This window comes from Protomyctophum bolini (assembly GCF_963924005.1).
Source record: "Protomyctophum bolini genome assembly, chromosome: 5".
NCBI classification, from domain to species: Eukaryota; Metazoa; Chordata; class Actinopteri; order Myctophiformes; family Myctophidae; genus Protomyctophum; species Protomyctophum bolini.
The window spans coordinates 35073643-35086575 of NC_137866.1; the positions used below are offsets into that span (position 1 = coordinate 35073643).

The 12933-nt window shown below is 42.2% G+C and overlaps 1 protein-coding gene across 9 annotated transcripts in view; it reads left to right on the forward strand.

Moving 5' to 3' along the window:
* Window positions 1-3346: 3346 nt before the first annotated feature.
* The window catches only part of trim33 (tripartite motif containing 33), a gene marked incomplete at its 5' end in the record, with an annotated part of 37414 nt that continues 27827 nt past the window's right edge, over window positions 3347-12933 (forward strand). For 4 of the 9 annotated variants that reach the window (XM_080763499.1, XM_080763497.1, XM_080763498.1 and 1 more), the window contains 4 exons: window positions 3353-4109; window positions 8905-9023; window positions 9199-9346; window positions 11920-12052. In XM_080763499.1, the coding sequence (XP_080619625.1) occupies window positions 3353-4109; window positions 8905-9023; window positions 9199-9346; window positions 11920-12052 (1157 nt within the window). Of the gene's footprint in view, window positions 4110-8904; window positions 9024-9198; window positions 9347-11919; window positions 12053-12933 lie in introns of all 9 variants that reach the window. The other 5 variants (XM_080763496.1, XM_080763503.1, XM_080763495.1 and 2 more) reach the window with 2 other exon arrangements.

A 12933-nucleotide genomic window follows, 5' to 3' on the forward strand; every position in this document is an offset into this window, starting at 1 on the left:
TTTGTACTATAGTGATATTAATACTAAATCATGATCAGAGTAATATGTGTCTCTAACTTCAATTTCTGTAATAATACTTTCAAATTTGTTGAAATATACATGATCTAAAATACTTCTGAAATCTGTAGTTGGATTTGTATCTCAGTGATGACGTAAGAGAAATGGTCATCTGTGTAATCTGGTCCCACCAGATACCACATTACGTCATCGTTGAGAGCTGGGACCAGAGTACACGGTGTGTATATGTATGACTAGCTCTCAGTGATGACGTAAGAGATATGGTCATCTGTGTAGTTTGTTCCTAGCAGACCAGGCACAGATTTACAAATTACAAATCACATTACAACTACATACAGAGTATGTAGTTGTAATTTGATTAGAAGTATACTGTGGTTATTTGGTTCCAAAAAGTGAAGCCAAGTTTTTTTCAACCGTAAGTCTGTGCCTGGTTTGCTGGGACCAGTTACAACATTACGTCATCGTTGAGAACTGGGACCAGAGTACATGGTGTGTATATGACGTAATGTTGTAACTTGTAACTTGTAACTTGTAACTTGTAACTTGTAACTTGTAACTAGTCCCAGCAAACCAGGCACAGACTTACGGTTGAAGAAAACTTGGCTTCACTTCGAAGAGACCAAGCGAAATGATTACTTGCGCGCTCTGCTTGCGCAAGTAACTACATACAGAGTATGTAGTTGTAATTTGATTAGCAGTATACTGTGGTTACTTGGTTCCAAAAAGTGAAGACAAGTTTTCTTCAACGGTAAATCTGTGCCTGGTTTGCTGGGACTAGTTACAACATTACGTCATCCTTGAGAGAGTACATGGTGTGTATATGACGTAATGTTGTAACTTGTAACTTGTAACTAGTCCCAGCAAACCAGGCACAGACTGTATGTAGTTGTTCTAGTTACAACTACATACAGAGTATGTAGTTGTAATTTGATTAGCAGTATACTGTGGTTACTTGGTTCCAAAAAGTGAAGACAAGTTTTCTTCAACGGTAAATCTGTGCCTGGTTTGCTGGGACTAGTTACAACATTACGTCATCCTTGAGAGAGTACATGGTGTGTATATGACGTAATGTTGTAACTTGTAACTTGTAACTTGTAACATTACGTCATATACACACCATGTACTCTCTCAAGGATGACGTAATGTTGTAACTAGTCCCAGCAAACCAGGCACAGATTCACCGTTGAAGAAAACTTGTCTTCACTTCGAAGAGACCAAGCGAAACGATTACTTGCGCGCTCTGCTTGCGCAAGTAATTATGCAAACTACTATGTTAAGACTTACATAAAGGCAACAAAGAGTTAGAGTGTAAGCACCAAGAGGAGACCATTTGGCCAGAGGCTGAGGTGTGGGCAGCAGTAGCAGCAGTGGTAACAGACCAGTAGTAGTCCGACAGGCTTCTTTTGTTTAAAGTGGGACATTTGGTATAGTCTTTTTTATTGGCCTAAAATATTATCTAGTATATTCATGAATCCACTTGCTGACCGGCTGTCAGTATTGAGCAATTTTATAGGGGTTTCTTCATTAACATCCTATGTAAATAAAAAATGTCAAACTTTCCTTATGCTTTAAGTAGCATGTTGTGACACATGTCAAACTAGGGGGTTTTCATGATTCTGAATCCATTCCAAGCATTTGCACAAAAAACACGCCTTGGGCTAAAAACAGCCATAGCCACTTGCCCAAATGTGCCCAAAATGTGCTGACCTCATCACATTTGTGATAGGGTCACAAGAAACCCCTATTAACAAATTGCTCAATACTGACAGCTGATCAGCAAGTGGATTCATGAATGTATGTAGACAATATTTTAGGCCAATAAAAAAAAACTATATAGCAAATTCCCCACCCGTCCACCTCGGCTGCCGGACTATAGTATATTAGTGGCATCATTTAAAGGTTGAGGTTCCACCAGCACATTGTCAGCACCACGCTGATGCCAGATATCCTTCTGGTCTCAGAGAGCACCAAGAAGAGCTGACCGCTTGGGGGAGGCCCTTGAACACTTACGAACACTTGGTCATCGACTGTTGTACACAGGGCCATGGAAGGCAAGAAGTATGCCCATCGAAGTTGGCAGCAGAGGATTTGTGGGGCACTCACTCCTAAAGCCCTAAGTGCCCTGGGCATCACAGGAACACCAAGGAGCAGAGCCATCATGAACATTCGACTCGGCTCTGGATCCGGAGAGGAGAACCATGGGGACAAGTGAATGCCATCTGTACAAGCCGTGGCTGCGGGTCGCCTGGGCGAGGGTGTCTATTGAAAGACATGAAACACCTTACGATCCCAGGTTACATTACTGGTCAGTGGTGATGTATACAGATGCATCAGAAGATTCTGATGTTTTCAAGAACAGTTAGCCTACTTACAGTTACATGTATAGTAATAGGCTAATAGTAGCAACAGCATACAGTATAACTATAGCAGTTATATATCAAGACACTTACAAGTCTCTCGTCACACTAAAATGTTCAATGGAAGCTAGCCTAGTTATATATTTTAAGTGTCATCATGTTACATACAAGCCTTCATCCCTCCCTCTCTCCCATTCCTCCCTTCATTATTTGTATTCATTCATCTTTCAATCCTCCTCTCATTCATCCCTCGATCACTCCATCCCCCCTCGTTTTATCTATAGGCCTATAGTCAAATCCATAGTCAAGTCAAATCCTGAAATTCATAGTCAAAATATCAAACAGTTTGTATCGTTTGATTGATTGAACATGTTATTAACAGTTTGTAGAATAAGCACAGTTTAAGGAAAGCACAGTTCAAGGTCCAAGAGGATTGAAATACGATCACCCATAAAAGTACTACGGCTTGGGGTCCTCCATTTTCAATTCATCAGAACATTATGACATACAGACAGTACGGGGAAAAAAATCATATAAAGGAAAAAATATGTACAGTAGGGGGGGACTTTTTTAGTTTTTTTGAAGGAGAGTGAGGATTCAAAATGCACATTCCTTTACGACTGTTGGTAGGGCATTCCACATTTTGGGGATAGCGCTCCTCCTATGGGGTGCGTTCGGAATGGAGGGTGCTCATATCCAAAACGCACCGTGCAATGCAACCAATTCTCTTTTCATGTTGCAGATCCGGTGTAGAACGGACACGGAACCGGTCTCTGTGAGTGCATGTATGTGGGCGCGCACATGAGCGGATACAGTAGGCGGGCTATGGGCCTGATGTGAGCACTGATCAGTAAAAGGAAAGCAGGCTCCCGCCTGGTGGTGACGCGGTTAACTTCATAAAACGTTTGCCGATAGCGTCACGACGCACTTCTCGACACAGTCACGCACGACGTGAATCGGTTCAAAGAGGAAGGAAGATGGCGGACAACAAAGGCGAGGAGGCTATGGATACCTCCAGTAATTCGGATACTACAGTCCCGTCGGCTCAAGAAAACGCGGACCCAGACGCGTCGAAAGACGACAACGCGGTAATAATCATCGAGGCGAACCCGACCAAGGCCGGTGACGAGGAGACCGAGTCCCCGGAGAATGTTGTTCCTCCCCAGGCACAGGCACCTCCGACACCCTCCGCCGCCACCACCACCAGCGGAGGAGGAGGAGGAGACGCTAACGGCGCCGAAGCTAACGGCAACAACAGCGCGAACAGCAGCAGCGATAGCAGCACTGCTAGTCCGCCGACGACGGCGGAGAACAGTACCGCGGAGCCCGCCTCGGTGACCACCCCGTCCCCGGTTCCTTCTGCCGCCGCTACCGCTGCTGCGGAGGACGTTGCTATTATTGCTTCTGGAAGCAGCGGACTCACCACGGAAATGTCTCCCCCTCCACCCGTGGCGGCTGCTGCTGCTCCAGGGGGGGGCACCACCACGCCAGCAGCAGCAGCCGCCTCCACCACCACCACTACTACCACCACTACCACCCCGCCAGTCCCAGTCCCAGTCCCAGTCAATTTATTGGATACGTGCGCCGTGTGTAAACAAAACCTCCAGAGCCGTGATTGCGAGCCCAAACTGTTGCCTTGCCTGCACTCGTTCTGCCTGAAATGTATTCCCCAGCCCGACCGACAGATCAGCGTCCAGGTGCCTGGGCAACACGGCCAGACAGACACACACATAGGTGAGTCGGTCCTGCATCATGTATTTCAGATTAATCGATTACTTTGAACTCAAGGGGGCGGACACGTTGTCCAATTTGTTTGGCTCTCTCACTCAGAGTTACAAATGGATGCAGCCCAGTGAGCACTGGCATTTCGTAGATTTTATGACCTCCAATATTTACACCCCCTGTGGTCCGTTGTTCTAGTTCTACTGAGCACGAATGCATCCCTCAATCCCTGCAAGGCTACTCGTCCTGCAACCACACCTTCACAAACTGTTGCTGTGTAAAAAATTGAGACCTATACTTATCCCTTTTAGCTTTGTTATAAAGTGTAGGTTACCATTACGAGTAGTTTACTTCAGCCTCCCAACCAAGCCTGACTAATTTTTTTTGTATTTGCCAGTGTACATTTTTGATGACTACAGCATGCAATTATTTGCATAATAAAGTTTATATTTATGTATTTCCATTATAGATGTCTAACAAGATCATGTGTATATGATTGGCATCTAGCTCTTTGTTGAGTTGTGATCATCACTTAACTAAGTTTAGACTATTATTAACCACTAAATATTGACTTCAACTTCATGAATGCTTCACAGATGTGAGCTATAATCTTAAAGTTGACAATGACATACTAATGCTGTTAATGGCTTATTACTAAAATGTGCAGTGTGCACTCACTAATGCACTACTATAGAGATTATACTGTACACTATTTCTAAGCAGTACAGACTCAAAATCACTGTACTTAGGTCCCGGACTCCCGGTTAATACCTAACTTTATGTCTTTGACTTCAAGTACTAATGACTATGTAGGAACTCAATGTATTGTATACCATAGGCGCGATCGATGTATACCTACTGATTGTGCTTCATAATCATCATAACCTGTGTTTTATGGACCTTTTTGTATCCACTACGTGTACCTATCTTGGCCACTATTAAATGTTATAGTTGTCAACAAGAGAGTCAACATTTAAGCCTAGATATGAACATGACATTTTTCAGACATCATTATAACATTTATGTATCGGTATAACTTCTAAATTTAAGATTAGATTATTATAATTATATCATAACAGCGGTTCTCAAAGTGAGTTCCCGGGGTCCTTGAGGGGCTTCCAGCCAGGGGGTACCTCCCTCTTTAACCCTATATACCAGTACATGGGATATTTGGAAACAACTGTAGATTATTATAGAACATTTTAACACAAAGCTTGTATGGGGGGTCCCGGGCACAAGTTATTTTCAGATGGGACTCCGCGGCCAAATGCATATTAATTTGGGGGTCCTTGATATAAAAAAGTTTGTGATTGAACCAATGTTATATAAGATATACTGTGTAGATTGACCTTTGGTTGATTTATTGAATACTTTATTAGACGTACCACACTTGGTCTAAAAAGATAACCCCAAAAAGTAATGCAATGACAAGTGCATTACCCCTTGTCGGAGTACTTGATGTCTAGTCTAAGTCTATGAAGTGACATCACGTCAGTAGTAGTACTATATGACAGCACAAGAGACATACAGTAACAGATTCATAGAATTACAGATGGATAAGATAAACCTTTGATTGGGGTAAATTCAGGTGTCAACAAAAGTAACAGAAGTGAAAATGAACTAAGTGCAACTATTCATTTGGATAAGATGTCTTGCCAGCAGTTTTGTCCATCACTGTCTATCATCTTTTCATTACCCATTAATCCTAATATGTAGTGTATTGTGTCCAATGATACAATACACTACTACCATCAAGCATCAACACAAGGTCATGAATACTGTTGTTTGTTACTATTAGCTCTACAACCGAGTATCTAACTAACATGGTGGTATTATTTGGTTGTCAGATGTCAAGTTTGGCTTTGAACCCTGCAGTGTTGTTGTGGACCTGCCACTGTAATTGGAACACATGACCATGTAAGCTAATTGTCTCAGTATGAGCTGCGGGGCCCACTACCTTAATTATTGTTTAGTGCCACAGCAACTTCTATATTAAACCGTAGGCCCAATTGTGGACTCGGTGTTTGTCACCATTTATCTTAAGCTGTGATTAACCAGAAAATTATACAAAAGTCCTATAATGAAGTGACAAGTCCTATTTCTTACTAGAGGTTCTCTGTACAATCACAGAATCTTGTTTTTCATAACAATGTGAAACACATATTCACGTTGAAAAGAATACTTGTTTTAACAACGCCATTGACAATGACGGGAACATTTATGTCATCTTGTCCCTAACAAACATTAAATGCCATTTATTTGTTTTGGCACCGTTTGTTTAATGTTTTACATCACCATTACATCACCTAATCAACATGAGTTAGACTTTAATATATTAGCGCCCCTCACTTCACACAGGTGTGATTTTTCAACCTTATCTCCTTAAGTGGTAGGAAACATGGTGCCAAGACTGTCAACTCTCTCATATGACTGTGTCAGCCAATCAAAGCAACCCAGATGGTCTGTGTGCTGTCGTAGTCATGAAGACGTACTCCCCACTGAGGGCAATGGCTCCTAGCGAGACCTGTTCCAGAAACGAGCCTTAACAGTAAGATGGCAAAGCTCCATGTTCAGAATTCGATGTAGAAATGACACTTTCTCACCTGCTATTTCCATTGAATCAAAATGTAGGGGTTGCTCGCTGAACACAGTCAAGCTCACAAATTAAACATCCACAAAATTGGCTGTGGAGAACTCCTCTTAATTCCACCCAAGACAATGGTAGTTCAGTGTTTATGCTACGACTGAGTTGTCGGAGCGGACCACCCTGCTTGCACCATCAAATAGCCTAAATTAATAGGCCTCTGTTTCATTGCAGACTAACATGATCTTAATCCGCTCTGTCTTGCACAAAATCTCCTTGGTATTGGCTTCAATTGAATTTAATGCCTTGGAATTTATGGTCTACTCTAAATTCTATTTTAGTGTCCAGTAAAAAAAGGAAGAATAAAAATAAGGAAATAATATGGTATGCAAGTGTAGAGTTTTAATTTAAAATAGTGGTTGATTAAAGGCTCCTAGTATCATCATCATTGGAAATTATTTTCAGATTCAGACTATGGTCTGTTGCATCCATACTCAGTGCAGAGTGGCACATTAACCAAAGCAGGATATTTCTTACTGACTCCTTTACTATTGAATACTGCAAAATCGTTTTGTTCATTGACTAGATAGATTATTGCCAGACACAAGGGTTAAAACGGTTACCTTGGCTACTCATTGATATCTTTAAAAGAGGTCTCTGTGATCAGTCAAGTTAGATGTAAGGTGGTTGTCCATAATAAATAACTACAAAAAAACCTGTGGTAAGAATGGTCAAGTGTCAAGCTTCACTTAGATACTTTTTTGTCCCCAGAGGAAAACTGAATTAAATGAGGAAATGGAAAAGGAAGCACTGTCCCGAGACTTAAGTCTTATGACACGGAGCAGCTTAACTGTCATCACTTTCTCTGCAGCAAGTAGCCCATGAAGCTAGTTTTAATAAAGGCTGACCTTTGAATGACCCCCATCCCATACACAACCTCTGTAATAATGTCCTTTTATATCCAGAAGGTCAGTTGACACTATTGATAGTACTCCAGACACTGGTCCATGTGATGCCTCAGTGAGGCCACTGTTAACCTGCACATTACTACTAGATGCTCCATGAGAGACAACAGCCACTTTTCACACAGGGAGGGAAACACAGCATGACTGGAATCACTGGATAGGTGGATGATGGATAGGCTACACAGATCAAAAGTATTTTGGATTCCCATAATGTTGTAATTCTTTGTTCCTCATTGCAAAAAAAGAGAAGAAAATCCTGCCACTATACATACACAAGGGGTGTCTGTGTGTGTTCGTGCGTGCGTGTGAGTGTGCACTTGCATGCACGATTGCACGCACGTGAGGGCTTGCATTTTAACAGACTCTCCTAGCCCTACATGTTTATATTCAGATATGTCCGTCCAGTTCACTGACATCTGTGTGTGTGTGTGTGTGTGTGTGTGGGGGGGGGGGGGGCCCTCTACACAATCCGGCTCCAGCTGCTTTCACAACTGATCACTCACAGCTTTGTGCAGCTGGAGCTTACACAAACCGGCTGTGTGCTGCTCAAGCCAGTTTAGACTGGCTCAAACCGGATTACACCGGTTTCCACTGCAGCCAGCTGGTGAGGGGGAGTTAAGTTTGTGGGTGCAGGGGGGAAAAAAAGCCTTAAGGCATATAGGACTCCTACTTATGCCTTAAGGCTTTTCAATGTAAAACATTTATGAGAAGTTTTATATTGCGCATAACATTATACTTAATAGTCACAAAGCATTTCAATGCCTTAAGCTAATTAGTCTTTGGGGGAGTAAGATTGAAACTCAATTTTGCCAGCTAATTTAATGAACTATGCGAAATTATCAGATTTAGAGAAATGGTTCTTATTGTTTTGTAATTTGATTTAATATTTTAATAAAAATGTCTAGGATGATGTGATTGAATTTCCTTCAACGCACACTAAATTAATTAGCCCCGTGCCATGAATAGGCATTGGGGTGCCCTAGTTCCAGGAATGTTCAATAATGTCAGGAATGATCCTAAATTATGGAAATGAATTTAAAGTTGTCTGAAAACCTTTTACTAATGCATCTCTACTTATGAAGTTGGCCCATTATTACTTATAATTCATAATAATGTTATGAATCTCAATGAATTGAACAGGCAGGTAAAGATAATGACAGGCCTCTGAATCACATTTTCAAATATTTCAGCGTTTATAGTGCAACTTTAACGGGCAAGCTGTCCGCCTGCTGACCTGTATTCTGTCTCCTCTTCCCAGTGAATGTGATGCGCTGCTCAGTATGTCACCAGGATTACAAACAGAGTGACATAATCGACAACTACTTTGTCAAAGACAACTCGGAGGCTACCAGCTCGTCGGGTGACAAGGCAGCACAGGTACTTGTGGCAACAATGTATGAAATGTGTAAAAATCCAACCTAGCCCTGATGCTCTGCCAAGCTGGCAAGCTTCAGTGGACACTAGGCATTGACACTGGGTTTACTTTGAGAGGTTCAGGAGGCTACTGGTACGGAGAGATTGTTTACGTGCTCACTGCTCTCGTCTTCCCAAGGTATGTACCAGCTGCGAAGACAACGACATAGGCATAGGCTTCTGCGTGGAGTGCGGCGAGTGGCTGTGTAAGACGTGCGTGGAGGCTCACCAGAGGGTAAAAATAACCAAGGACCACAAGATCCGCACAATGGGGGATGGCGACTCTGGTAAGCTGCCCCCATCATCATAACACACGGGGTCACGTCTACACTGTGAATGAATGACGGGAGATCTGACGAGGCAGGTTGTGCATGAAGCACAGTTAAAACTATCCCCTCACTATGTACACTACAGTGAGTGCAGTCCTGCTGGAGATGCACTGCCGATAGGCGGTTGCTATGGTGATAGTGCTGCAGAGTCTGATTGCGTTAGATTATACATTTCACCGGCCTAGTCATAGGTAACAGTAATAGTCTAGGTAACGAGACCTTTCCAGGGGCTCTTTATTTAACAACCCCCCTTTCCTGTCTTGTATTTCAACCACAATAAACGTCATATTCATAGTGATCTGTTAAAAAAGAATCACACTTGGTGTGTTTTTTCTGCCCTCACTTTTTATCCTCAATATGTATGTACTTTGCTCAGCCAATCAAATCATCACTATGGGGTGATCAGCCAATCAAATCATCGCTATGATTCACACAAACACACAAAGCTGGTCATAGGAGGGGCCCTCAAAAAAGCAATTGTATTGTGTATTGTGAAATTTGCATACCAGAACAACAGTTTTTGAACAACAAAACACTAATGTTTAGTTAACTACTAATTATATATTATTCATGTGTATATTATTAAGTAGGCTCACAGGAAATGGGGGAGAGAGATGGGGGAGTGACATGCAGTAAAGACCGTCGGGATTGGGAGTCGAACCCGCGGCACACTGCCAGACTCGGACTACCGGCCAAGGTGCCTGGACCGCTGAGCCACGGCCCAGGCCCATTCCGTCCAATTCTAAGAAAAGATTATGTGTTAGACGGCCCACCACGGTCCTGTCGCTAGTTGCGATAGAATTAATCATACCTCAAGAGTGTTTTGGCTACATCTAGCTACTTCAGCCACATCTGGGATAACATCCGGTCCGTCGGTTTATGATTTAATGGATTAAAGGGTAAGACCACTTCTTTTGAGGTTTGGGTTGTGTAGTTACTTTGCCATGATGCAACTCCAAATGTGGACAAGAAATAAAAAATAACTGCTCCAGTGATTAGAAATTGATAATTCAAAATATGCTCCTCATTGACTTACATTGTAGCTAAAACAGCTCTCAAAGTCACTCTTTTAGTACGTAAACGAACACAAACAATGTTGATTCAGACATTATAGAGCATCACCAAAACTCATGTGGTTTTATTTTTTCATCAAAATGTTATCTTCCTGTTGATTTATCCATTTTATTGGGAAGAAAACCCGGACTGGATCCGGATCCAGATCTTCAAATAGTAAAATCAACAGGAATCTAACATTTTTATGAAAAAATAAAACCACATGAGTTTTGGTGATGCTCTATATTGTCTGAATCAACTTTGTTTGTGTTTGTTTACGTACTAAAAGAGTGACTTTGAGAGATGTTTTAGCTACAATGTAAGTCAATGAGGAGCATATTTTGAATTATCAATTTCTAATCACTGGAGCAGTAATTTTTTATTTCTTGTCCACATTTGGAGTTGCATCATGGCAAAGTAACTACACAACCCAAACCTCAAAAAAGTGGTCTTATCCTTTAAATAACCCCGGGCTTAACAATTTTTGGCTGAGAAAATCTTTTTTTTTTTTTTTTTTTGCATGAAAACAAACTAAACCGCTGTGTTTGAGAGTACAATAAAGAGAACAATAAAACACAGCGGCACACAGTGAGCACTGCAGCAGGTTTTAGTTTTCTTTGAAATTCTTTCATTTTCTCTGTTGGAGAATCTTGCATTGCATTGTTGTCCCAGATCTGCATGAGGCATATTGGGGCTGGATGATGCAATATTCATATAATAATTCATATTGATTGTCACCCGGGCATTCTGCGTTGCCTGAGGTTATGCAAACGAGGGCTGGCATATCATTCTGAGCTGTAGTGAGGACTGTAGCAGCCAGGCCTGAGGTTGGTTACCAGCGGGTAGAGTGAATGCCCAGGTGATTATCACACAAGCCTTGGGAACCCACAGTTCCCGAGCCATATGGCACATAGGTCAGGAGCCTGTCTCCTATTTCCTTAGAGTGAGGCAGCTTGACATACAAATATACCCCTGTGGACATGATGCTAGTATATCACAGGGACCCAATCCAACCCTTGATGTTGAATGCCAAGCAGGGAGGCAATGGGTACCATTTGTATTGTCTTTGGTGTGTGACACAGCCATTGATTGAACCCCGACCTCCCAGTCTCGGCCTGGGCGGACACTCTTAACCACAAGTTTATTATCACATACCTACAGGCTTATTTAGTCACAAAGACGACAAGAAGTTAGCATTTGATAAACGCAGCAACCGTGGAGGCCATGTTTCACATGTTGAGTTACATGTTGACTTAGGCGACCAACAGTGTTCTTGAGCTTGGTTTGGCAGCCGTTGCCATATCGGATATAGCACCCTCTCTTTGACATATGACCCCTCTGTGCTCTTATCACTATCTTCACCCATGCTATCATAAATAAAGGCTGGGTATATGATAATACCAGATGGTATATCGCCAATCCACACAGTCACAATCCTTATTGGGCACCTATGTGACTCAGCTTGTGGTTTGTCTCAGCAGAAGCAGTGAGTCCGGGGCAGAGGCCTGTCTTCTGTCCTGTCCACAAACAGGAACCCCTGAAACTCTACTGTGAGACCTGTGACACGCTAACCTGCAGGGACTGCCAGCTGCTCGAACACAAAGAACATAGGTAACGGTAACCGTGAATGAAGTTGATTTTGTTTAGCTGTGCTATGCAGTACTGATAATGTATTATACGACTAGTCGGTGCAATCAATACCTGTTGTCTGCGTGTACGACGTCAGTGCAGCCCTGTACTCGCGTGCATAATTTGCATGTCATTCACAGACGATTTCTGTAATTCTTCTTTGACTTTGCATGTAACTGTGGCGCATGGCAGCTGACCGACTTCACACTCAACACTGAACTCCCTTGGCGTCTACTTGCGCTAAATGAGAAAGTGATTGGTTGGGTGTTTTTTGAGATATGCGTCCTACACATACACACACACACACACAGATTTGTGGAATTTATAGATGAACAACATAAAAATTCAACATACAATTGACCAATGAGTAAGAGTAGCAACTTTGGGCGTTTTATAATGACACGCAAATCTCAGATCTTCAGAAGAAGACACATTCTCTTGCCTGCCCACTTGTCTCCTACTTTGTGTTGCCAATCATGACCTTCAGTATGCTTGTTCAAGCATGCAGCCTCAGGGTGTCCCTAGTTATCATGGCCGTACTATAGTTTGGAAACAAACCTTTTTTTGTCCACCAGCCACAGTAGCTGCTGGATTATTTATCCAGCTATGTCATTGTGCCATTCAATAGTTGGGTTATCTGACATCATGCCCGGTGAGAACTATTGTTGTCTTGTCATTCAACAGTATAGGGGGAAAAAGAGCCACCATAGCTCTTTATCTGTCCATTTCCTTCTAGTTAATTTCCTATTTTTATCAAAAATGTTAAACATCTGTCAAACTTCTCAAAATGTCTTTTAAAATAGACCTACACGCGCACAACCCGTTGTATAGCTGAACTATAAGGGCTTTTTTTGAAGGTTTTG